Source organism: Pongo abelii, chromosome X (genome assembly GCF_028885655.2).
Source record: "Pongo abelii isolate AG06213 chromosome X, NHGRI_mPonAbe1-v2.0_pri, whole genome shotgun sequence".
NCBI classification, from domain to species: domain Eukaryota; kingdom Metazoa; phylum Chordata; class Mammalia; order Primates; family Hominidae; genus Pongo; species Pongo abelii.
The window spans coordinates 138,081,550-138,107,451 of record NC_072008.2 but is presented as its reverse complement, the minus strand read 5'-3'; the positions used below and the strand labels follow the sequence as shown (position 1 = coordinate 138,107,451).

The window sequence follows — 25,902 nt, the reverse complement described above, 5'->3', positions numbered from 1 at the left end:
TTATATATCACAGACAAAGGACTAGACTAATTTCCCTAATTTTTAAAGAGTTTCTAGAAATCTGTGAGAAAAAACAATAAACCATTTTTTAAGGGAGACCTAAAAAGAAATAATCGACAGCACGAACAGACAACTTACAGAATGGGAGAAAATATTTGCAAACTATGCATCCAACAGGGGACTAATATTTAGAATTTACAAGGAACTCAGACAATTTCACACACAAAAAAACCACTTTAAAAAGTGGAGAAAGGATGTGAATAGACATTTTTCAAAAGAAAACATATAAATGACCAACAAGCATATGAAAAAAATGTTCAGCATCAGTAATCATCAGAGAAATGCAAGTTAAAACCACAATGAGATATCATCTTATACTAATCAGAATAGCTATCATTAAAAAGTCAAAAAAATAACAGTTGTCAGTGAAGATGCAGAGAAAAGGGAGTGCTTGTCCATTGTTGGTGGGAATGTAAATTAGTACAACCACTGTGGAAAACAGTATGAACATTTTTCAAAGAACTAAAAATAGAACTACCCTTCAATCCAGCAATCCCACTACTGAGTATCCCCAAGGAAAAGAAATCATTATATTAAAAAAGATATCTGCACTCATATGTTTATGGCAGCACTATTCACAATAGCAAAGATATGGAATCAACCTAAATGTTCATCAACAGATGATTGGATAAAGAAAATGTGGTATGTGTACACAGTGGAGTCCTATTCAGCCACAAAACAGAATGAAATGTGTCTCTTACAGCAACATGGATGGAACTGGAAGCCATTATCTTCAGTGAAACAACCCAGAAACAGAAAGTCAAATACCACATGTTCTCACTTATAAGCTAAATAATGTATACATGCAGACATAAAGGGTGGAATGATAGATACTGGAGACTCAGAAAGGTGAGAGGATGGGAAGGGTGTAGATGGTGACAGATTACTTAACCAGTACAATTAATTTCTTAATGGGTACATTATTTGGGTGATGGACACAATAAAAGCATAGACTTCACCAGTACTCAACACATATCTAGGTAACAAAATTGCACTTGTACTCCTTAAACTTTATACAAAATCTTTTAAATAAGAAAAATAAAATGGGAATGTTGAAGTAAATGAACACATCTTCCACAGTAAAAGAAATCCACACAAAAAAGAAATTAATATAAATGTAATGGCACTGGGGCCAGGCATGGCGGCTCACACCTGTAATCCCAGAACTTTGGGAGGCTGAGGTGGGCGGATCACCTGAGGTCAGGAGTTCCAGACCAGCCTGGCCAAAATGGTGAAACCCCATCTCTACTAAAAATACAAAAAAAAAAAACTAGTGGGGTGCGGTGGCACACGCCTGTATTCCCAGCTACTCGGGAGGCTGAGGCAGGAGAATCACTTGAACCCGGGAGGTGGAGGCTGCAGGGAGCCAAGATCGCGCCACTGCACTCCAGCCTGGGAGACAGAGCGAGACTCCGTCTCAAAAAAAAAAAAAAAAAATGTAATGGCCCCTAAACATATGAAAAGATGCTTGACTTCTCTCATAATATGAAAAGTACACCAAGATTTTTTTCCTCACCCATCAGTTTGGTAAACATTCAAAAGTTTGATACTCCACTGTCAAGCCTGTGTAGAAAACAGTCACTCTCATACATTACTAATGGGACTGCAAAGTAGTACAACCTTTATTAGTTTGGTAGGGCTGCCCTAAGAAATATCACAGACCGGGTGGCTTAAACAACAGAAAGTTACTTTCTCACCATTCTGCAGGCTAGAAGTCTGAGATCAAGGTGTTGGCAGGACTGGTTCCTTCTGATGCCTCTCTCCATGGCTTACAGATGTACATCTTCTCCTCTATGTGTCTTCATGTTGTCTTCCCTCTTTACATGTCTGTGTCCTACTCTCTTTTAATAAGGACACTAGTCAAACTGGATTCGACCCACCCTAATGACCTCATTTCAACTTAATTACTTCTTTAAAGACCCTCTCTCCTAATGCAGTCACATTCTGAGTTACTAGGGCTCAGGACTTCAACATAAGAATTTTATGGGTCACAATTCAACCCATAATAACCCTTATGGAAGGAAATATAGATATAGCTATCGTGACTACCAATTCATTATCCTTGACCAGCAACTCTACTTCTGGAAATCTATCCTACAGATATATCTGCACACATATAAATTGACATATGTATGAAGATATTCATTTCAGTCTTGTTGAGGCTGAAATATTAATTTCAGACTGGCTGAGTGAACTTTGGTTTGTCTACACAGTGCAAAATTATGCAGCTGTGAAAAGAAATGAGGAAGTTCTCCATGCACAGGTAAGGGCAGATCTCCATGATAAATGAGGAAAAAGAATGCACAAAACAGTGTAATATTAGTATGCTACCTACATAGGATATATATATTTGTATTTGCTTGTATAAAATTTGCATAAGGAAACACTGAAGGCTGAACAACTACAACAAAACGCTAATAAAAGTGGTTATCGAGCGGGACCAGCCACGCAAATCTCTAGAAGATGACGGTGTTCTTTAAAACACTTCAAAATCATTGGAAGAAAACTACAGCTGGGCTCTTCCTGCTGCCCTGGGGAGGCCAGCGGCTCTATGGAAAACACTGTGATAACCTACTAAGGAGAGCAGCCTGTGAAGAAGCTCAGGTGTTTGGCAATCAACTCATTCCTCCCAATGCACAAGTGAAGAAGGAAACTGTTTTTCTCAATCCTGCAGCTTGCAAAGGCAAAGCCAGGATTCTATTTGAAAAAAATGCTGCCCCGATTTTACATTTATCCCGGCATAGGTGTGACTATTGTTAAGACAGATTATGAGGGACAAGCCAAGAAATTCCTGGAACTGATAGAAAACACATATGTGATCATTGTTGAAGGAGGAGATGGGACACTGCAAGAGGCTGCTACTGGAGTTCTTTGATGAACAGATGAGGCTACCTTCAGTAAGATTCCCATTGGATTTATCCCACTGGGAGAGACCGGTAGTTTGAGTCATAACCTCTTTACTGAAAGTGGAAACAAAGTCCAACATATTACTGATGCTACACTTGCCATTGTGAACGGAGAGATAGTTCCATTCGATGTCTTGCAGATCAAGGGTGAAAAGGAACAGCCTGTGTTTGCGATGACCGGCCTTTGATGGGGATCCTTCAGAGATGCTGGCATCAAAGTTAGCAGGTACTGATATCTTGGGCCTCTAAAAATCAAAGCAGCCCACTTTTTCAGCACTCTTAAGGAGTGGCCTCAGACTCATGAAACCTCTATCTCGTATACAGGACCTACAGAGAGACGTGCCAATGAACCAGAGAAGACCCCTGTATGAAGGCCTTCTTTGTACAGGAGAATATTACGGAGGCTTGCATCTTACTGGGCACAACCACAGGATGCCCTTTCCCAAGAGGTGAGCGGAGAGGTCTGGAAAGATGTGCAGTTGTCCACCATTGAACTGTCCATCACAACACGGAACAATCAGCTTGACGGAACACGCAAAGATTTTATGAACATCTGCATTGAAGCCGACACCGTCAGCAAAGGAGGCTTTATAACTATACGAAGTCTAAAGGTGAGAAAAGCCAAGCTGGACACCGAGGGCATGGAGTGTCTCCAAGCCAGCCAGTACACTTTGCTTGTCCCCGAGGGAGCAGGGAGCTCTTTTAGCATTGACAGTGAGGAGTATGAAGCGATGCCTGTGGAGGTGAAACTGCTCCCCAGGAAGCTGCAGTTCTTCTGTGATCCTAGGAAGAGAGAACAGATGCTGGCAAGCCCCACCCAGTGAGCAGGCAGACGACAAGTACTCCGAGACCACATTTTAGGCCACCGGTGGGACCAAAAGGGAACAGGTGCCTCAACCATCCCAACAGTGTTGTCAGAGGCTCTCAAGGGCATTTTCATGGCAAGTACCCCTCTGCCCCCCTCCAGCAGTGCTTCCCAAAGTGTTCTCTGTCACCTGCTTTGCAATCAGCTTCTGTTAGGGCATGTTTTGTTTTGGTGTGATGGTCGACCCTCCTAAACACGGACTTTCCTCAGGCTGGTTCAAGATGGAAAAGGACTTTCTTCTGTTTTCTCCCAAAGTGCAACCACAGTGGAGAGCCCACAGTGGGCTTAGCCTGCCTAAGCCCTTCCATTCCCATTCTATTCTTTGACTGTACTAGGAATTCTGGGAAAAGTGCCTTCCTTCCCTGGTGACCTTTTCCTATTTCTAGGCTCCTCCACGGTTGCTGCTATTTTGAGAGCTCCGGCTCTTGTTTAGCTTTTATTTCAATTCTATCCTCAGTCCAGATATGTATGTGAGGTTGTTTCCCTCTTCAGCCATGGCTATAATACTGTAAAATGCTAGTTTTTATTGTTTAAATAGTGCTTCTTAAATGGTTTGCATGAGAGCCACTTGGAGTGCATGTTGAAAATTGATCTATTTGGGGTCCACCCCAAACCTAACGACCCAATTTGGGGATGGGGTTCAGGTATCTGCATTTTTAAAAAGTCAGCCACCCTTCCCAGGTGATTCTGTAAGTTGGTCCCTCAACCGTACTTAGAGAAATAGTGTTTTAAAGCAGTGTTCCACAAAGTATTCTGCGCATGTGGCCCCCAAAAGTATTTTGAAAAATCATGTATCCCCTCACCCATCTAAGTTGACATCTAAAATTTTTCATGGGAAGTTAAATACTTGACAAAGTATGTATTTGCTGGTGTCATGTAAATATTGGTATTTTAAAATAAAAACTGTTACATCACTATTTTAAACATATCCAGTACAATTTAAATATCACAACAATGTGATACCCTTTATTCATTTATAAAAATAAATGAGCTAGTTCTTTAGTAGTTGAACATTTTAAATTGGCTTTTCTTCTATATTTTCATACCACTTTCAGCCAAGAATCCTATCGTAATGTAATCTATTGTGCTTGGCATCTTTTAATCATTCACCCACTATCTTCTTGTCAACAAAAAATATAAATGGAAGTAAGTTTTTTTAGTTCTTGCCTTAAGTGTTATCTCCGTCCAGAATAAATGTTATCGTAATTATTGGTATATAATGAAAATGATATTAATACAATTCTTTGATGATTGTTTTATTAGAATGTTCTTTATCCTAATTAGTTCATTTATCCAAGAATGCATGAATGTTATTTACAGCTGAGATGGGGTTCAACCTCAGTTGTATTCCTTGTTTCATTTCTTTATAGATGTAAGCACATAAATTCTATGGGAATAGAAAGAAAAAAAAATGGTTACCAATAGGGGTGTATTGGGAACACAGAAAAGAGGGAACAGGAGTGGAAGTGAAGTTTTCCATATACATTTTTATATAGTTTTTATTTCTAAATCATGTGAATTCAGATAATTAAAATTAGACCTAATTTTATATTATATATGTTTCTATATAATACGCAATTATATGGATATATATCTATATATAATTATATATAGATATATATAAGCATAGATAGATAGATAGATGGATAGATAGATAGATAGATGCTTCCTAGCTCGGCCATGAGATTTCTAGTACAATTTGAGATTAACTCGGATCTTTTTACTTTTGAGAATGGCTATTCTCAGTTTATTAAAGCTTCATCTAGGGTTTTCAAATTGTGCCCTTGTGAAATAAAGAAAATCCCCAGGGACCACAAATGCTTGCTTTCTTTATATTTTTCTTTGAAGAAAGGAGCGGAGTTTAAGAAGGCTAGAGGAAGTCCAGTTAGATTTGATATTAACCAAACGGGAGACTACCCAGATGCTATTGATCCCCTGCACTTGGCAGCACAAACGCCCTTGGGTGTGCATTACTTCAAGCAAACGGAAGTGTGCCCCGCTTACAGTGGGAATGCCTGGCTGGGGGTGGGGGGACCCGAATGCACCACATCCAGCTGGGAGTGAAATTCCTGGAGAAAGCACCCACAGCACTCTGAACCTGCTTGCAGCCCAACGGCCTCGCTGAGAATGCTACATTTAAAAGTGCAGTTTTTGGATGATTCCCAGAAGATTTTTGTGGTTGATGTAAGTGGAAATCACGTTGGTATTATTCCTTTATTATTCATTCAATAATAGTCATTTGTGAACAGCCCATTAGACAGCAATGTTATGTCTTCTTTAGGACTGAATGAAGGACTGTGATTTTTAGCTTTGGAAAAATAATCTGTATTTAACATCACAATGTAGTTCATATTTTTCCATTAACCTTTCTCTTAGAACAAGTTGTCTTTTCTCAAGGGACAACAATAGCAAATTTTAAAGACAGAATAACTATTTGCAAAAACTAAAGCAGCAATAAGCTAGTTCTTTTACCCAATAAGGTATTATTGTTCATTGAAATTATGTCTGTGGGTCTCACCCCATGAGCATTTGTGGGGAGAAAACTGTTGTTCTGAGGGAAAGGAGTGGGGGAAGCTATCCTCCTTTTCTGAAGAAAACCTATGGGTTATAAGGGGTAGAATTATGTAGTTGTAATGAGAACTTCAGGAAGTAATGACAAGTATGAGAGAGAAAAATAGGATGAGACTATTTAGTTTGATTTAGTACTTATAGTTCAGAGTTCTTAATAAATTCCTAGCTACAAGATGATTGCATACAATTATACCTCATCTCTTCAAGAAAGAACAAATGTATTAAGCACATCATTTGGTGCTCATGTTCCAACATCTTAAGATATGTACATTTTGATGTCAGGATTTATGTATGAGCATTTTGAAAAGCTCTACATTTTTATTGGAACCAAAAATGCTATTTGCTTTGATATTTACGTTAGCTACTAACAAGAGACAAATAGTTTATTTTCTCTGAAATTCATACAAAATGTTTGTTCTTTTCTTTTATACATAAACTGACAACTGCTGTGGCTCAGCCATGATGTTGGGTGTGTGGGTAGCCCATTTTTCCAATGAGTATTTTATTTTTATTTGAATCATGTGCTTTGTGAGTGATGACTTCATGCCTTCGTCTGCTGTTTTGCTGTCTCTTCCTTTCAGTTTTATGCGCAAAAGGCATTTCTAGTTCCACAGACCTGAATGATTTGTTTTTGTAGCAAATAGCTTCCATTAGAGGTATGAGGCATTTCCTATTCTTTCTTGGAACTATATTTAAGGGGTGGAAAATATCTTTTGAGTAGTTTATCCATTTGCAGACTGGTGGTGTATGCTTACAGTGCTGCAGTACCTTAATTAGTGAGCTGGGTATTCAAAAGATATTGCTTTAGGCTAAGTTTTTAATAGATATTTCAAGGAACTCAAAGAGAAATCTTTGACTAAAAGTGACAAGAGTTTTTTGAATGTGCAGTCTAATTCAGATCCATTTAAATGGGGTGGAGGGTGGATGGGGAACACAGTACCATATCTTCACAAAATTCACCTACGGAAGAGCCACTTCCAGCAACTAGAAGACTTGATTTGGCTTCAAGTCAAACTGTCTCTTTCCAGCTGCAACACATTGTGTTCCTTGGAAAGATAATGGGAGAGATTTGATACCCAGCAATTCAGGTGTCAAAGCATGTGATCCCTTTTGCTCTGTGGAAGACTGCTTTGTAAGTAGCAACCGTGGTGTTACCCAGAGTGGCAATAGCATTGGCTGCAGTACTGTGAGTGGCTTTGTCCAGAGGAGTTAGAAGCTTAAGTTAGCATTCAGTCATCCAATAGTACCTTCTCTGCTTAACAATAATAGATTGATGATGATGATGATGATGATGATAGTGATGATGATGATAATGGTGGTGATGATGATGATGATGATAGCAGTAGTGAGTCATCTGTGGATAGCACTTTAAAATTTACAAAGCACTTTCACATCCATTAGTTCATTTGATCCTCCATTCAGCCTTGTGAATGAAGGTAGGGAAAAGATCTTTTCTCATTTTGTAAGTTGAAAGATGGAGGCTCAGGGAACTTAAGTGACATGTGCACAATCACACAGCATATAATTGCAGAGCTGGACTTCCAATCCAGAACCCTCCCCTCTCCTTCATATACAATTTTAAACAGAAGACTCATCTGTCAGTAGCCTTCAGTATTGCCGATGCACATTATTTATTTTCTGATGACCTCAAAAGGCATAGAACTTGGCACACAGTGAGCTTTTGATGACTATTGTGAACCAGTTAGTAGATCCTTCTTTTCTTAATCATGGTTGAAGAATTATGTGGGACAGTGTTCCCTCAAGGTCAGGGAGACAATGGTGTGAATCTTTTCACCTATTCAAACACTTAAAAAAGCAACCTAAAGAATGCTCTATTTTATTAGTACTAACATTCCAAATTTGATGAAGAAATGCTTGGAACCATAATGAAGAGAACCCATTAATAGCTGAGGAAGGCCTCATGGAGGACCTTTTGATACTAAACTGAAATCTCAAGAGGCATGGATCATAACCAGGGAAAACTGTCCTTCAAGATAAGACTCAAGAAAATAATTGGTTGCATAAGGGAACATAGTGGACTCTTGGGTATTGGTGTTGATTTTACAGAAAGTGCAGTGGTAGAAATATAAAAAGGACACATGATAAGATAAAATAATGTCACCTGGGGAAAGCTCATTGACATCCAGAACCCTTTCTGCACCCCCAGTACTATTATCTTGCTGAGTTTGCCGGTGTCCAAGGTCTAACTCAGGCCTCCTGACTAAGAAGCCTGTTTTGTCACTACTCCACAAGAACTGGAGTCAGAGACTGACATTTAAAATTAGAATGCTAGTGTCACCATTTACAGTGGGACTGGGGACACTGGGGTCCTCTCATCATTTATATGCCAAATGATGTCAGAAGAGCCAGATCTGGGAGAATTAGATATATGATCCTAATATTCGATGGCCTGGTAATGCATCTGTGTCCACAGAGGCCATGGCATTGAGACCTTTTAGTCACGTATTCATTAATTAACTCATTTAGTTAACAAATTATTATTGAGGACCTAATATGTCCCAGGCCCAGTTCTGGGAACAGTAGACTCTGTTATATTGGTAGGTAAAGTTCATGAGCAAGAGCACACTCTGGTCTGGACAATACTGCCTGGATGCTACCAATTTTGGCCTTGGTTATTCCTTTTTCTGTCATTGCATGATTGACAACTCCGCTTTCTGATCATCCTGCTGTTTTTAACTTGTTAATACTTTCAGTTAGTTTATTAGAAAGAGTGGCTGCTCCCAAATACATCTTGTTTTCCTGAGGTTTCTTTGCATATTTGTGCTGTGAGTCACTCGGTGTTGATTTTATAGATAAATTCTCTGAAAATATTAGTCAACCTTTTCTTTCATGAACTTCCAATAGTGTTTAGCGGTGCAGGATAGGTTATGGGACTTCACAATTGCTAGAATGTGCCTACTAAAGTACAATCCAATGAAGAAAATGAATTTAGTGAAAATGTCATCTTACTTTTCAAGCCCTCATATTTATTTCATAAAACTGATCATTGTCAAATATTAGCATTATTCTTAGGGCTGATCTTACACGTACAGCTTATCTTTAGACTGTCAAGGAAGGCTCTCTAGAATGATGATGGGAGTGGGTGAGTGGGACCAAAAATTGAATAAGGTCATGATTTACAAATTAATTGCAGGTTTTATTGTATATTTAGTTTTGCTTCTTCAACATGGAGACTAGAACTTTTCTTGAAGGAAAAAAGGAAGATGAGACCAAAGTTAAAGCTTCGTGAGATATTAGAAACAATAGAGGGTCAAGTTTCTAGCTTGACTATCAATCTCTTCAATATACACACATGCACATGCACATGCACGTGTGCACACACACACTCTCACGCACATTTAGTAGTAGTGATGAGTGCCTTTGGAGAGCAACCTCTTGTTTGCTTATCTCAGGTTACATAGAGAGTTGTACAAAATGGTCATCCCATCACCGTATTTGACACAGTTCTATCTGATATCCCTTTTTGCCTGCTGCATTTCTGTCTTTGTAAAAGCTGTTATTTCTGAATTTCCACAATGATGTTTCACTTTGATGGTTTCTGGAGCCTAAAGTCAAAACAAGATGTTAAAACAACTCTACTTTCACATTTACCTGATTGCTAAGTGATTGTACTGGCCATGCAGTGGGTACCCAGTAAGAGAATATAGTAAGTTAGCTCACCTGATTCCCTTGGGAGTCCATGATAAAGGCCACTAGGCCTCATTTTTGGAAAGACAGAGAGGCAGTGCCAGGACAGAACACTGTTCAAGTTAAGTAGGAAAGCAAAGCACAGTGATTTTTAAATTTATTAGTGGTGGAATTTACCCTTGGGATGTTTGCCCAGGGGTTGGTTTTTAAATTTGTAATGATGAAGGATCTTTTGTAGTTTAGTCAACAGTGAAATAGATAACTGATTCTGTCACTTCATAAGGCAAAGTTCTTCCAACTTCAATGATATGAAATTGCTTTGGTGTAATAGAAGGTACCTGAATTTGGGACTACAAAAACTACCAAAAAACTCACCACTTTAGCTATGTAATCTTGGACTAATCACTTATCCCCTTAGCTTGCTGAGTTGTTGTGAGGAGTAATACAAATTAGGTAATGTATATTTGGAGTCTGATAAACCAGGATAGATTTGACTCTGCCACTGACAAGCTGTGGAGCCGTGGGTAAGTCACTTAGGCTATTTGAGCCTTAGTTCTGTCAACTGTAAATCCTAGACTTGGGGTGCCAGGAAAAACTTCCAGAAGAACAAACCATTTAAGTTGCTGAGTAGGAGTTAAGAAGGTGAAGATCGAGAGGTAGATTGTGGGGGAAGTATGGTGATCTACACAAAGGGAAGAGCGAAGGCCAATATGCAAAAGAGAACATGGTCCTTTCACAGAACAAAAGGGTCAATCTGAGTGAAGAATGGAGTATTGAAAGGAAAATGGGAGTGACAGGAGGTCAAAGTTGAAGAAGAGGTTGGCAGCTAGACCATTCAGGCAATGTGTTCTATATGTGAAGAAGTGTGATCTTTATCCTGAAGGTGGAAGAGACCACTAAAGGGCTTAAAAGTGGGGACATTAGCCTCTGCTCATCATTCATTAATTTATGCATTTATTCATTCAGCCTATATTTAATAAAAATGTGTTCTAAGTGCTACAGATGCCAGGTAGAATCTGAATGTTACCATCAAGTTTAGTGGATCCAATTTTAGATGGTCAAACTATATCCAAACACATATGCCCAAACATCGATATTGCAGCCTACTAGGGTTCTGAACTTGGTCAATGGTGAAGACAGACAGGAAGGATGAATAAAAGACATGCTAATGAGGTAGAATTTCTAGAACCATTTGATGCCACCCTTTTGGATATGGGAGATATGTGAGAAAGGATCTAAATGACCTTTAGTTTCTACCTTAAGTGGCTGGTGGGATGATGGCCCCATTCACCAAGATAGAGAACAGAATAGAAGGAGCAAGTTTAGAAGGGATAATGATTGGTTTTGTTTGAGATTTATAGATGGGATTATGGAAGGAAAAATACATCTGGAGTAGGGCAGACCTGAATTCTAGACCAAACCCCAACAATTTGAAGATGTGAGACTTCAGGTGGGTCACTTCAGCTCTCTGAGGATGTGCCCTTATCACTAAAGTGGAGATAATCCTAGCATCTACCTCATGAGGTCATTGTCATGATAAATGAGATATCAGGGATAAGGTTCCTGACACAAAGCAGGTGCTCAAACTTGTTAATTCCCCTCTCCCTGGCTTACAGACCTCCTTATTTCTGTACTTTGCAAACCAACAAAGAACAGTCTTTCACTTTCAACTGGACTTTCTTTTGATAATGCTTGATTTTGCAACCCACCTCCTGGTAATAGAGCCGTGCTCCCCCATTTCTGCGCTTCCTGTAGGGTTAATTTACCCTGCCTTTTTGCATGCTTTGGCCTCTGTTTACTCAGCAGCCCCAAGAGATTTGCTCTTCCCTTTGGAGTCATTAATCCTGGAAGGGTCCATAAGAACTCCCTAGAGTTACCTAAATTAATGTAGGGCTTCCTTTAAGGAAGCAGATGGGAATAGCCAAACCCTTTGCATTTTACTACATTCTAAATTGTTCCATGGTCATTACTCACAGTTAGGGTACTACAGTTAATAATAATAACAATAATATTACTGAATAATAATCACAAATAGCATTTATCAACAATTTTCTAGATGTACTTCCCATGCACTACCTTACATAAGTCTCACGCACATCAAATAAGTGTCACTGACTAGGGTTTTTATATAACTTCTCTGTGCCTTGGGTTGTTTTTTTTTTTAATCTGTAAAATGGGGATAATATTAGTACCTGCTCTATAGGGTCCTAACAAAGGTTAAATGAATTAATATATGTAAAACACTCAGACTAGTATTAGTAAGTGCCATATAAGTGTTTGCTACACTCATGCCTCATGGAATTGGCTCCAATTTTAGATGGTGAACACATGTCCTGCTTCTTGCGTCCAAGCAGTAATATTCCAAGCTGACTAGGCCTAAAATATTATGTTTATCTCTATTTTATGAGTATGTGAACTGAGGCACAGAGAGGTTGACTTACCCAAAGTCATATGGCTATTTAAGTTATCAGGTGAGCTGGGATTCAAGCCCCACTTTGTCTGGCTTCAAAATCCTGTCTGGACATTGATTAGATGGTAGGCTTCTGACTCAAGCGTGATTTCTGTATATGCAGTGAAACTTCCTGGTTTTCCAGAACTTTGTGATGTATCCTCTAGCAGATACATCACAAGCAGCCTGCCTAAACAGCCTGCCCCATGCTAGGTGGGATCAATCGATGTTTGTTGATAGACTGACCAACAGACTGAGCAGATCAGCTCACCACCACCCTGTGCCTGTACAAAGAAAGCCAAGTGAAGGAGCTTCTAAACCCAGGTCAGAAAGATCATCCTGGAATCATAACGTTCCAACCTAGCCAATGTTGGCTGTCCCTTTGCCAGGGATTCATTTGTCATTGCAGGGGACCCATACTGCCTGGTGAATGTCTTTGTTTAAACTGAGCTTCCTCTGTCGTTCATATCCCGAGGTTTGTTGCTTCAGAGAATAAATTGAACTGAAAAAAAGTGCTTGTGCTTCCTCTGGCCCCAGGCCAGGCTGAGCAGTGGGTCAAGCATGGTTTGGGTGCTGCCTGCCCCACCCTCTGGGAGCCCCACATCTCCTGCTGTCACATGGCTTCCAGGCTGCTTTCCTGCTCCAGCTCAGAGCAAAGGCAGGGCCTCCAGCCTTCCCACTCCCACTCCTACCTGCCCCTTGGCTTCCCATCCCCACAGCTGAAAGGAGGAGGGAACCCGAACGCAAGAACATTTGAGGCCATGGCAGAGGAGATTGGGAACTGGCTTTGGAGCTATAAGTGGGTGGCGGTTGGGTGTTTGTTCAAGTCTGCACTCGTGGAAATCTCTGTGGAAAATTTCAGTTAGTCGGGGCCTTGCCGCCTCTTCACCTTTCATCGCAGGGCTGGCCTGCCTGCTGCCTGGTGCTGGGGAGGAGTAGCAGAAGTTGGTTCGCTGCTCTGCAGCCAGAACGATCTGCATATCTTCCCTCCGAATTAGACTCGCTAGAGGAGAAGATTCCTCTGAATTCTATAGGAGTTTCTCTCTCTCTCTTTTAAATACCCTACATTTGCATCATTGTTTTCACCTGTCACAAACACAAATGTATTACTCTAATAAAGGCTTAACTTTAATTTGTGCCGTAAGACAATGAAGCTGTCAGTTGCAACTTGGAGAAATTCTTCAAACTGACTGAGCTGAGTCCAAATTGTCTTGGGGTCAAAAGGGCATGGCCTGAGGGGGAAAATCATCTGGGAGGCGGCTGGACTGGCCCAGTCATTTCCTAAAAGAGCCTGGAGACTGCCAGCCCAGCAGCAGGGAGCAGTGCCTAGCTTTTGTGATACTAGGTGCCTCTTAGCAGCTTTGTGCCAGACTGTCAGAACTGGAAAAACATTCCGTGAGACCAGTTCTACTGCTGAGAGAACCACCCTTAACAGTTCATTTACACCCCAGGAGGTAGTGCCGAGCTGGCCAATGAGGTGCTAGGGCAAGGCACCACTGAGAAGACCTGCTGAAGGCTACAAAGCTCAGGAAGAATGAAAGGTGACAGGCGTTCCGAGGAACATTTTTCTGGGGGCTGCGGAACTCTCTGATGTATATAGCTTGTCTGGTTCTAAACACAGCTGCTGTGCAAAAGCTACAATTATTACCCCCACATCATCTAATTCCAGCCCCTTTTTCTTTATTCCTTCTCAGCCTCTTTACCCACTTCCTCCTCTTCTGGGCCCAAGGTGTGGGGCCAGAAAGGGGAGGTTTGTCTGGGTGAGCTGACCCCAGGCCCTGGAAGCACTTAGGCATGGCGCCTCACCACTAATAGCTGGGCTTAGTTGTCTTAAACAAGAGGTCCTTTGTCCTCTGAGATTCCTTCTATGATGACGAAATTCACCTTTCAACAGACTTTTAAAAAGACAAAGATTCTCCAGAACTTCACACTCAGAACATTTTAAGTGATTGTAAGAGATCTGTGACAAAGTTACTGTCAATTGCCTTTAATGCTATGAGATTTCATTTCCTGACCTAGCTGCATGCCAGGAATTTCCACTTACATTATTTCATACAATCATTACTTAATACGTCTGTGAAATAGGTATGATTATGCTCCTTCATTCATTCATCACTCACTTAACAAGTCCTCAAGAGCCCTCACTGAATCTACACACTGTGTTGGCTATTGAGGATGCAGAGATGAATGAGAAATAGTACCTAATCTCAAAGAGCTCATGGGCTAGGGGAAGAATCAGAGATATAAGCAGGTATGTATATTATGGTGTGATGTGTACAAATGACAGTGGAAAGGATAATTTTTTTTTCTAGCACAGCAAAAGAGGGGCATCTAACCTAGACTGAAGTGTGTATGTGGAGGGGACAGACAGGTAGGGTTTTCTAAGGAAGGTGATGTCTAACCTGAGCCCCAGATAGCCAGTACTAATTATTTAGGTATGTGTTGGGGAGTTGGGGGGCTGTGGGGGAGCAGAGATGAAGGTTGGTCCAGACAAAGGGAGAAGCAGGAAAAGGCCTGTGGAGTAGGTTAATCTGATTGAATCTTAAACTTGAGGGCAGAGGGGGCTGAGAGAGAGCGGTGAGAGACTGAGGGCTGAGACAGGAGAGACAAACAGGAACTGATGAGACAGCTAAATGCCTAGGCAGTTAAAAAGGGGTCTCCAAAGAATCTCTGGCCCGCCCCACAAGTGTTTACATCAGATGCTTTTGTGCAGATGGGAGAACCTGCCCAGTGCCTTGTCTGAGCATGCCCACATGCGCACTGGGAGAACAGGGTGGAGCCATGGGCAGGGGGAGGAGCTTGGCCTCCAGTTCCTGTGTGGTGGCCTGCGATTCAATCTGTGAGGTCCGGGACCTATTAGCAGGAGCTCCATCTCCCTTTGCTGAGTTTTTTTTTTTTTCCTTTTTTTCCCTTTTCACCCAATAAAATCCTGCCCTACTCACTCTTCAATGTGTTCGCGTGCCTAAATTTTCCTGGTCGTGTGACAAGAACCTGGTTTTAGCTGAACTAACGAGCAAAATTCTGCAACACAAAGTCATAAAAAATATTTTTCAAATAAAGAAATCAAGGTTCAGCAAGGTTAAATGTGAGCTCAAGGTCATACAACTGCAAGTAACTACTTGAGTCAGGAATTAAAAGTAGATGCGTTAATTCCAATCCCCAACTCTCTCCCCTATGGTTTGCTGCCTCCGGAATTCTGATGCACAGTTTGGGTTTATATAATTCTTTCACTGCTTTACCAAGCAAGAACTACCACTGCCACGATTCCTTCCCATAATTTGTATTCATATTTCCGTATTTACTTAAAATTTTACACAAAAAAATTATTAGACATTTTAGTATTTAATTCAAAGTCTCAAGCAAAAATAAGACAACCAAAAATGTACCCCAAATAAGCTGGGAAAATTCAGTTTCTGGAAAAATGTATCCTAAGGAAATAAAATTGTGTGTAAAGATACATGTAAATCTTTGTGTACTAAGATGTTTATCTTAGTGTTGTTTGCAACAGCTCAAGGGAGAAAACAACTTACATGTCCAACAAGGTAGTTTCATATAACAGTAACTAGTGATGATATTCATAATGTAATACTACATTTTTTTTAAAAAGTTGGTCACCAAAAGGTGTTATTACATCACATGCATTGAGCTTTACTCTGTGATCCTTAGATTGGCTGTCTCTTGATAGGTGGGATTAGGAGTACCTTATTTCTTCTTGCTTTTCTGTTTCTTTTGTTCCCTGCTTTTTAAATAAGCATATATTGCTTTTGGAATGAGGCCAAAAGAACAAACAAAAAAAGAGAAAACAATAAAAGAATCTTCATTGAAAACACAGTTCCAATGATAAGTATGTGAGGTAAAGCATATGTTACCTCGATTTAACCATTGCATAATCTGCATATTTTAAAACATCATGTTGTACATGATAAATACATATAATTTTTATTCATCCATTAAAAATAATAAATAAAAGCAGTTGCTGTATATGATCCACTACCTGCATAAGCAATCAAAAGAGGGGGTTCCTCTCATAACGGCACGGCCACACTTTCCCAGCTGCTCATAGCCACATTATGTGATATGTATAGGTTCTAGGCACTTGCTCCAAAATATCAACCCCATTCCCCACTAGCCTACAATTATTACTCTTTTCCAACCTAAATAGTAGTGGTAATAGCTAATATATATCACCACAATGTTTATTATGTGCCAGACACTAGTCTAAATATTTTATATGTATCAGCTCATTGAAATCCTCAATGAAGTAGGCGCTACCAATATTCCCATTTGACAGATGTGCTAACTGGAAAGAGGTGAAGTAACTTTCCCAAAGTCACAGAATAGTAAGTGGTGCAAACAGGATTTGAACAGGGGCAAGCTGGATTAAGAGCCCATGCACTTGACCACTCCAACCACTCTTTGAAGCCAGCCCTTCAAGAACCACCATGTTGCAGTTATCTCAGCATTTTATTTTATTTATTTTATTGTATTTTTAAATTTTATTTTATTTTAAGTTCTGGGATACATGTGCAGAACGGACAGGTTTGTGACATAGGTAAATGTGTGCCATGGTGGTTTACTGCACCCATCAACCCATCACCTAGGTATTAAGCCCCACATGCATTAATTATTCATCCTGATGCTCTCCCTCCCCCAGCCCCAACCCTGATGGGCCCCAGTGTGTGTTGTTCCTCTCCCTGTGTCCATGTGTTCTCATTGTTCAGCTCCCACTTATGAGTGACAACATGCGGTGTTTGGTTTTCTGTTCCTGTGTTAGTTTGCTGTATCTCAGCATGTTATATCTTAAACGGCTCTTATTTGTGTTGGGAGTGGTTGAGTAAAAAACAGGGTCAGCAGTTGCTGGCGAAGTGGGCCTTGTAAGAGCTCTGAGAGAGCTTTCATGTACAAATGGAAAATGGAAACGGTTCAGAGAAATGGACAAGATTAGAAAAATACGTGGCATCTGAGAATCATATGAGGCCAGAAAGAAAGGTCATTCTTTGGAGCTCAGTGGGCGGGGTTACAAGGCCAAAAGGATGCAGTAAGTTCCTTTAATTTTGAGAAGGCAAGCAATAGTTGTTGAATAGTTACTGCTTACTCTGAAACATAATAGATGCTTAGTAAATATCTGTTAAATCAACGTAAGAGTGGATTCTGTTCTTGCTCTCAGCTGCTAGGCAGCTAATCCTTGCTCCAATGAGTTAGCTGATAGAATGTCAGTCGATAAAACATTCTAGGAAGTTAAGTGTTAAGTCGGGAGGGGTGTGGTGCAAACATTTCATGTGTTAGAGTAATAATTTTTTTTCCTGGACCAGCCCTGCACACATGTGAAACTGTGTGGTCACAGTATGCCCTCACTGACTATTCGAAATGGGGTTGCCAGAAAAAATGAGAAACGCCCTGCCTCAGACTTCCCCAAAGTATAACAAACGAGAGGTCATCTCTGCTCCTAGGAATCTACAGAGACTCCTCAGGTTTCTCTGTGGAAGCCACCGTGAACCTGTTTATTCATTTCTGCATTTGGAGGAATGTGGACTAGAGCCTCCTAAGTTGAGAAAAGCAAATGTCAAATTCAACATTCAGAAGGGAAGAATAACTTTGGTTTTGATTTTTAAATAGCAATGAGTCAGCTTAACCAGATCCTTCTGTACAAATAATTCCACCTAAGCAATTAAAGGAGAAAAATATTGGAAAATCTTGCATTGGGAGTGTACAACTAATTTTAAGACACAAAGGTTAGTATCCCTTGGGATGTAGTTTCCCATTAAAGATTGCTAATAAGTTACAAATCCTACCAGTACTCCCTTCTCAGGTTTCCCACAATTTTACATTTAGAAAGTTAAACCATGCTTTCTCTTTCTCTCTTGTACATTAGTCTTTAAATGTGTAGTACTTAAAAGAAATGCATGAAATTAAAAATGTCCTGGGTTTGGCTGTACTTGTACCTGGGTACAATGAGAGAATTCCAGACAACTGTTTTGAGTTATGCTGCATACCCTAAAAATAGAGCCACCATATTTAAATAGCCTTGAGGAGAAAGGATGGCAGAGGTCCTTAAATCTGGGGCCAGCCCCAGACTAATCCAGACTGAGAAGAATCTGTAATCACTAGGCTTACAAGTTCAAGTCACTCCAAGGCTCACAAGTGTGAGTTAGCACTTAGGACTGGGATGACTACAGGCTGGTGTAGGCTAAAAGAAAAGGGGCAGAAAGCTGTAAGCAGGCCCTGGAGTTAAGTTACACTGCTAAGCTGTAAGCAGTCCCAGGAGTTAAGTTCAACAAATCTTTGAGAATCACCTACGGTGTGCACGACATATGTGGCGATCGGTCAAGGGGAGAGCAGACCTAAGTGGAATCTAGCTGGTTGCCATTGTAAGTCCAAGTTAGTATCAAACAGCAGGAACCCAAGTGAAGAGACTAGGTGAACATCAGGGTTAGGAACTTGGATAGATGTGTGGGTAGAAAAAGAAGAGTGAAATAACAGGTCCTAAGTGACTGCTGTAAAGGTGGAGCTTGGCAAAGAAGCCAAGTCAAGACTGAAGCAGGGGCCTCTTGTAGGTTTCCTGCTCTAGGGCAGAACTGGTCCCTTAGTGTAGTCCGCAGGTGTCAACAAGCAAGCACACCTGGCTAACGTGGAGATGTGGAAAGGATGGGAAATGAGACACTCCTGGACAGGGAGATCAGCTTGAGTGATAGCTCACATGACATCTCATTTTTGCTAATCAGTTTGAATCCTATAGAGGTTGTATATTTTTAATTTAAAATTTTATATCCAGCTTCAAAAACAATAGAACCTAAGTTCATCATAAATAGATGAGAAAATTCTGGTAAGCAAATGAAGAAAATAAATTTCAAGTATAATCCTACCACCAAGATTTTAACATTTTGGTGTGCATTTTATACATTGAAATTCTACTTCTTTAATGGACCCCTAAATTCCACATGTGCCTCCCCATTCCATTTAGTTTGGAATAGTTTCATGAATATATTTCAAAAGGTTTCCTGTTCAGTCAATGCAGATTCCCCACAGTAACCCTAATATGCTGGCTTTCGTGGCCTCTTAGTAAGTAGATGGTTTATAAGGCATTATTCCTTGATGACTTCTTTATAGGGTTTCTGTGAAATTCACAACCTGTCAGAACAGCATGCCTTCCAACCTGCTCACAGCCCTGCTGGGCAACATAGTGAGCACTCTTTCTAAATGGAGTAAAACTGATTCTAGGAAAAAAGAGACAGACTCAGGGAGCAAGTGAGAAAAGGGAGGCTAAAGGAGAAGGTGAAACATTGAAGTCATAAGCAGAAGGGGGGAAAAGTGAGTCAAGGATACAGTCCAAAGGTGAGAAAAGATAATAAAGTCAGGTAACATGGTTACCAGAGGCTGGGAAGAGTAGTGGGGGGTTGGAGACTTGGGGGGAGGTGGGGATGTTTAATCAGTAGAAAAAAAAATAGAAAAATGAATAAAACCTGCTATTTGATAGCACAACAAGGTGACTATAGTCAATAATAACTTAACTGTACATTTTAAAATAACTTAAAGAGTGTAATTGGATTGTTTGTAACTCAAAGGATAAATGCTTGAGGGGATGGATATCCTACTGTCCATGATGTGCTTATTTCACATTGCATGCTTGTATCAAAACATCTCCTGTACCCCATAAATATATACGACTACTGTGTACCCACATAAATTAAAAAATGCAAAGTGAGGTAAACAGAGTGACTATGACAGGAAGAAATGAATGAAAAAAACAAGTTCTAGCTGTTTATCTCTCTCTTATCATTCATACACCTAGATATTAGTTTTCTCTTTACATTTAAGGAGAGCCTGGCATAATGAAATGAGCCCATTGCTGGAGGCCAGAAGATCCGGGTTCCACTCCCAGGTCTGCCATTAACCTGCTGAAAGATCCTAGGCAAGTCTCTTACCTGCTCTGTATCTAAATCTCCCCACTTGTAAAATGATGGGCTTGGAGTACATGATATCTAATGGTCTGTTTTGTCCTGGGTGTCTCATATTGCTAAGTATATACAGAATCAATTTCACGTTAAAATATAATTCCAAGTACCATTTAGAATTTGGTTGTGCATCATGCCCACCACATGGATTTAATGCTAAAGTGTTATGTGGAGACAAACAATTATAATTGTTTTAATTACCCAGAGTAGCTAGTAATTTCTATAAGACTTGGGAGCACTGTCTTAGGAATGCTATTATTACACTGTCACTTTTCAACAGTCTTTCCAATTTAGGCATGATAATTTCAATGTCCCAGGAGTGGGAACAAGATTGCTATTAGGCTGATAATCTTACTGGTAATCTTTTTCTTCACCCCTGCCCCCCTTAGTATGAAGGTTAACGCTGAGCAGTGAGAGTCTCTTAGACTCCATCCAGTTACTTCACCAAAGAACGTGAATCAGATGCAACCTGTCCAGGTCATTGTCAGGCCTGCATAAGGCCTCAGGCAATTACATATAATCACTTCCTTGTAGCTTTGAAAAGGTGTCTGACAGAAGGTATCGTCTATCAGGTACCGGACTAGCTATCTGATTCCAGAGTTCTCTTCCTAGCTTGGTTTGGTCGGCGTCAATATGGCTGTGGGTATAGGGGGTGGTGGTCAGGCAGCTGTTCAGCTTGATTCTCCAGGACCCCCCAGGATAGTCACGTGGGCCGGAAATCTTTCTGGGCAGTTAATCCTAAGCAACGTTAAGCCTTCCATCTTTCACACATGCAGCACTTTGAACTGCTTTATGTTTTCAGAAATAAAATAAAAACCAGTTGTAATTTGGTGCGAATTTCACACGTGCACAAGCATCTAAAAGGCTTGTTCTCTCTGCTTACCCCCACCAGGAAACCTTAAGTACCCAGTCAAACTGTGCTTCCCTCCAGGGTTTATTGCTGAGTCCTGTGGGCTCTAGCGAAAGGGCCTTGGTTCCTTTCTACTTATTCTTTGTTCTTTGATGTGTCTAACTGCACCTTGCTCTCCACCAGATGCTAAAAGGTTAGACTGCCTGCAGAGAGAGCTCCATTTTAGAAGGAACCGCTGCTACCTGGTAATTAGCCTTTCACCACTCTTAGCAGTTTTCCTTTTACCAGGAGTTAAAACCCCAGGAAGGGTTACAGTTTGGTCAATGAATTTCTTCTGCCTCTGCCCTGAAGGAGCTCCCTTTCCTAGTTCCCTAGGTGATTTACTGAGTGCAAACTTTCAAATTATGTTCAGCTTATTTCCTAGAAAACTTGTTGCAGCTGCCTATATTGGTAAATGTGTAAAATATGAGCGTTTTTTAAAAATGTCAGAATATTTGCATTTTTACCGAAAAGTAAAACAGTGTTTAAAAAGAATCCCTCCTAGGGTTTATTCCTCAAGAAATTCTGAGATTCCTGGATGTAGCCTGCAGAAAAAGGCTTACCTTCAGAGGGGTTAAGCTCTGTGTAAATAAGGTGCACACCTACTGATGTTTATAAACAGAGCTCAGTCGAGGTGAAGGAGTGCAGACCAAGATTTCACCAGATGGCTAAAATTAAATCAGCATCACTGAAAACATGCTTAGCCTAGAATTGCACTAAATGGTGTCAAAATGCAGAACTATCTCCATACTTCCTGTTCTAATTAACACAAGTCCAATCCTCTCACTGGAGTCTTCTGCTTGGTTCTGGCTTCCAAAATGCTATTCAGAGTTCAGGATTTGAAGAGTGAAGGACTGATGGAAATTAGCCAGAAGGAACTAGTTCACAGTTGTCCCCACAAATATGCTGAATGACAATGTGCTTACACTATTATAGATGGAACTGGTTCTGGGCCAGTGCCAGAGTGGGTGATTGGGGTAAGTTACAAAAGGGGTGATACATGGAGAAGCTCTGAGGTTCACCAAAAGACCAGAAGAAAAATACCAGGTGGTTGGCCAGACACACTGGCTCATGCCTATATTCTCAGCACTTTGGGAAGCTGAGGCAGGTGGATTGCTTGAACTCAGGAGTTCGAGACCAGCCTGGGCAACATGGCGAAAGCCCATCTCTACCAAAAATACAAAAATTAGCCAGTCTTATAACCCAGTCTCAAAATAAGTAAATAAATAGATAAAAAATTTAAAAACAAAATTTAAAAATTAAAAAAAGAAAATGCCAGATGGTGGACTTAAATTTTTATATTTATTTGAGACAGGATCTTGCCTTGTTGGCCAGGCTGGAGTGCAGTGATGTGATCATATTTCACTGCAGTTGAACTCCTGGGCTCTCACCTCAGCCTCCTGAGTCACCAGGACTGCAGGGATGCACCACCATGTCCAGCTAATTGTTTAATTTTTATAGAGACAGGGTCTCAGTATGTTGCCCAGTCTGCTCTTGAACTCCTGGCCTCAAGCAATTCTCTTGCCTTGGCCTTCCAAAGCTCTAAGATCACAGGCATGAGCCACTGTGCGTGGCCCAGGTGGGTGACTTTAAAAGGAATTGGTGAACAAAATAGGTTGTCAGAAGGAGATTTTATAAGTTAATGCCAGCAGAAAACTTTTGATATGAGAAGCCATGATTTTCTTTTTTTTATTTTATTTTATTATTATTATACTTTAAGTTTTAAGGTACATGTGCACAATGTGCAGGTTACTTACATATGTATACATGTGCCACGCTGGTGTGCAGCACCCATTAACTCGTCATTTAGCCTTAGGTGTATCTCCTATTGCTATCCCTCCCGCCTCCCCCCACCCCACAACAATCCCCAGAGTGTGATGTTCCCCTTCCTGTGTCCATGTGTTCTCATTGTTCAATTCCCACCTATGAGTGAGAATATGCGGTGTTTGGTTTTTTGTTCTTGCGATAGTTTACTGAGAATGATGATTTCCAATTTCATCCATGTCCCTACAAAGGACATGAACTCATCCTTTTTTATGGCTGCATAGTATTCCATGGTGTATATGTGCCACATTTTCTTAATCCAGTCTATCATTGTTGGATATTTGGGTTGGTTCCAAGTCTTTGCTATTGTGAATAGAGCCGCAATAAACATACATGTGCATGTGTCTTTATAGCAGCATGATTTATAGTCCTTTGGGTATATACCCAGTAATGGGATGGCTGGGTCAAATGGTATTTCTAGTTCTAGATCCTTGAGGAATTGCCACACTGACTTCCACAATGGTTGAACTAGTTTACAGTCCCACCAACAGTATAAAAGTGTTCCTATTTCTCCACATTCTCTCCAGCACCTGTTGTTTCCTGACTTTTTAATGATTGCCATTCTAACTGGTGTGAGATGGTATCTCATTGTGGTTTTGATTTGCATTTCTCTGATGGCCAGTGATGGTGAGCATTTTCTCATGTGTTTTTTGGCTGCATAAATATCTTCTTTTGAGAATTGTCTGTTCATATCCTTTGCCCACTTTTTGATGGGGTTGTTTGTTTTTTTCTCATAAATTTGTTTGTGTTCATTGTAGATTCTGGATATTAGCCCTTTGTCAGATGAGTGGGTTGCGAAAATTTTCTCCTATTTTGTAGGTTGCCCGTTCACTCTGATGGTAGTTTCTTTTGCTGTGCAGAAGCTCTTTAGTTTAATTAGATCCCATTTGTCAATTTTGGCTTTTGTTGCCATTGCTTTTGGTGTTTTAGACATGAAGTCCTTGCCCATGCCTTTGTCCTGAATGGTAATGCCTAGGTTTTCTTCTAGGGTTTTTATGGTTTTAGGTCTAACATTTAAGTCTTTAATCCATCTTGAATTAATTTTTGTATAAGGTGTAAGGAAGGGATCCAGTTTCAGCTTTCTACATATGGCTAGCCAGTTTTCCCAGCACCATTTATTAAATAGGGAATCCTTTCCCCATTGCTTGTTTTTCTCAGGTTTGTCAAAGATCAGATAGCTGTAGATATGCAGCGTTATTTCTGAGGGCTCTGTTCTGTTCCATTGATCTATATCTCTGTTTTGGTACCAGTACCATGCTGTTTTGGTTACTGTAGCCTTGTAGTATAGTTTGAAGTCAGGTAGCGTGATGCCTCCAGCTTTGTTCTTTTGGCTTAGGATTGACTTGGCGATGTGGGCTCTTTTTTGGTTCCATATGAACTTTAAAGTAGTTTTTTCCAATTCTGTGAAGAAACTCATTGGTAGCTTGATGGGGATGGCATTGAATCTATAAATTACCTTGGGCAGTATGGCCATTTTCACAATATTGATTCTTCCTACCCATGAGCATGGAATGTTCTTCCATTTCTTTGTATCCTCTTTTATTTCACTGAGCAGTGGTTTGTATTTCTCCTTGAAGAGGTCCTTCACGTCCCTTGTAAGTTGAGTTCTTCCTATGTGTCAGACACTGTGTAAAGTACTTTACATGAATATTCTCGCTAGAAGCTCACTATGATCCCTTTTGAGATAGACATACAGTTCACATAACAGTAAATTAATCAAATTCATCGTTTTAAAGTGTACAATTCAGTGGTTTTTTGTATCTTCATTATGTTGTGCAACTATCCCAACCATCTAATCCCAGAATATTTTCATCATCTCCAAAAGAAACTCTATGCTCATTATTAAGTCACTCCCACCCAGCTGCTGGAAACCAATAATTTACTTTCAGTCTGTAGGGATTTGCCTATTCTGGATAGTTCATAGGAATTGAATCATATAGTATGTGACTTTTTCTTTCTGGCTTCTGACAATTCTATTTTACAACTGAGGAAACTGAGGCTCAGAGAGATTAAGTAGCCTACCCACGATCACTCTTCTAGTGGGTAGAGGAGTCGGAACTAGACCCAGGTGTGTCTGGCTCCAAAGCAAACATTCTTAGCCACCATGCTGTGCTGCCACCTCATATTTATTGCAAGGGCTCAGCACATTCTTGGAACTCCTCTTTGGCCCTCTGTAGCTGGGCACATTCTTTCCAAAATGCCTCACAAATCTTCATTATTTGAGAGGGAATTTAGTGTTTGGGAAGAGCCAAAAGTCATAAAAAGCAAATATGGTAACAAAAGTGGACCATCAAGCTGGGTCATTGCTATAGACTGACTTGTATTCTCCCAAAATTTATATGTTGAAGTGCCAGCCCTCAGTGTGAGTTTATTTAGATGGGACTTTTAGGATGTAATTAAGGTTAAATAATATAAATATGGGGTCCTTATCCAATAAGATTGGTAGCTTTATAAGAAGAGGAAGATTCTCTCTCTCTCTCTCTCTCTCCACCATGTAGAAATGTAGTGAAAAGGCAGACATTTACAAACCAAGAAGAGAGCCTTTACCACACTTCAACCATACTGGCACCCTCATCGCAGGTCTCCAACCTCTAGAAATGTGAGAAAATAAATTTCTATTGTTTGAGCCACCCACTCTATGGTATTTTGTTATGGTAGCCTGAACTGGCTAAGACAGTCATATTTGGGGATAAAAAATGAGGCATAACCATAAAGTCAGGAGAATAAATGATTATCAT

The 25,902-nt window shown here is 40.3% G+C and overlaps 1 protein-coding gene and 1 pseudogene across 2 annotated transcripts in view; both read left to right on the top strand.

Annotated features, from left to right (window-relative positions):
* The first annotated feature begins 2,515 nt into the window (after nucleotides 1–2,515).
* LOC100438615 (acylglycerol kinase, mitochondrial-like) lies at nucleotides 2,516–3,790 on the top strand (annotated as a pseudogene).
* A 1,992-nt stretch (nucleotides 3,791–5,782) lies between these two features.
* Nucleotides 5,783–25,902, top strand: part of FRMD7 (FERM domain containing 7) — a 50,237-nt gene continuing 30,117 nt past the window's right edge. For both annotated transcript variants that reach the window (XM_009235255.3, XM_002832114.3), the window contains exon 1: nucleotides 5,783–6,015. In XM_009235255.3, coding sequence (XP_009233530.1) covers nucleotides 5,959–6,015 — 57 coding nt within the window. In that variant the 5' untranslated portion in view covers nucleotides 5,783–5,958. The remainder of the gene's footprint in view (nucleotides 6,016–25,902) is intronic.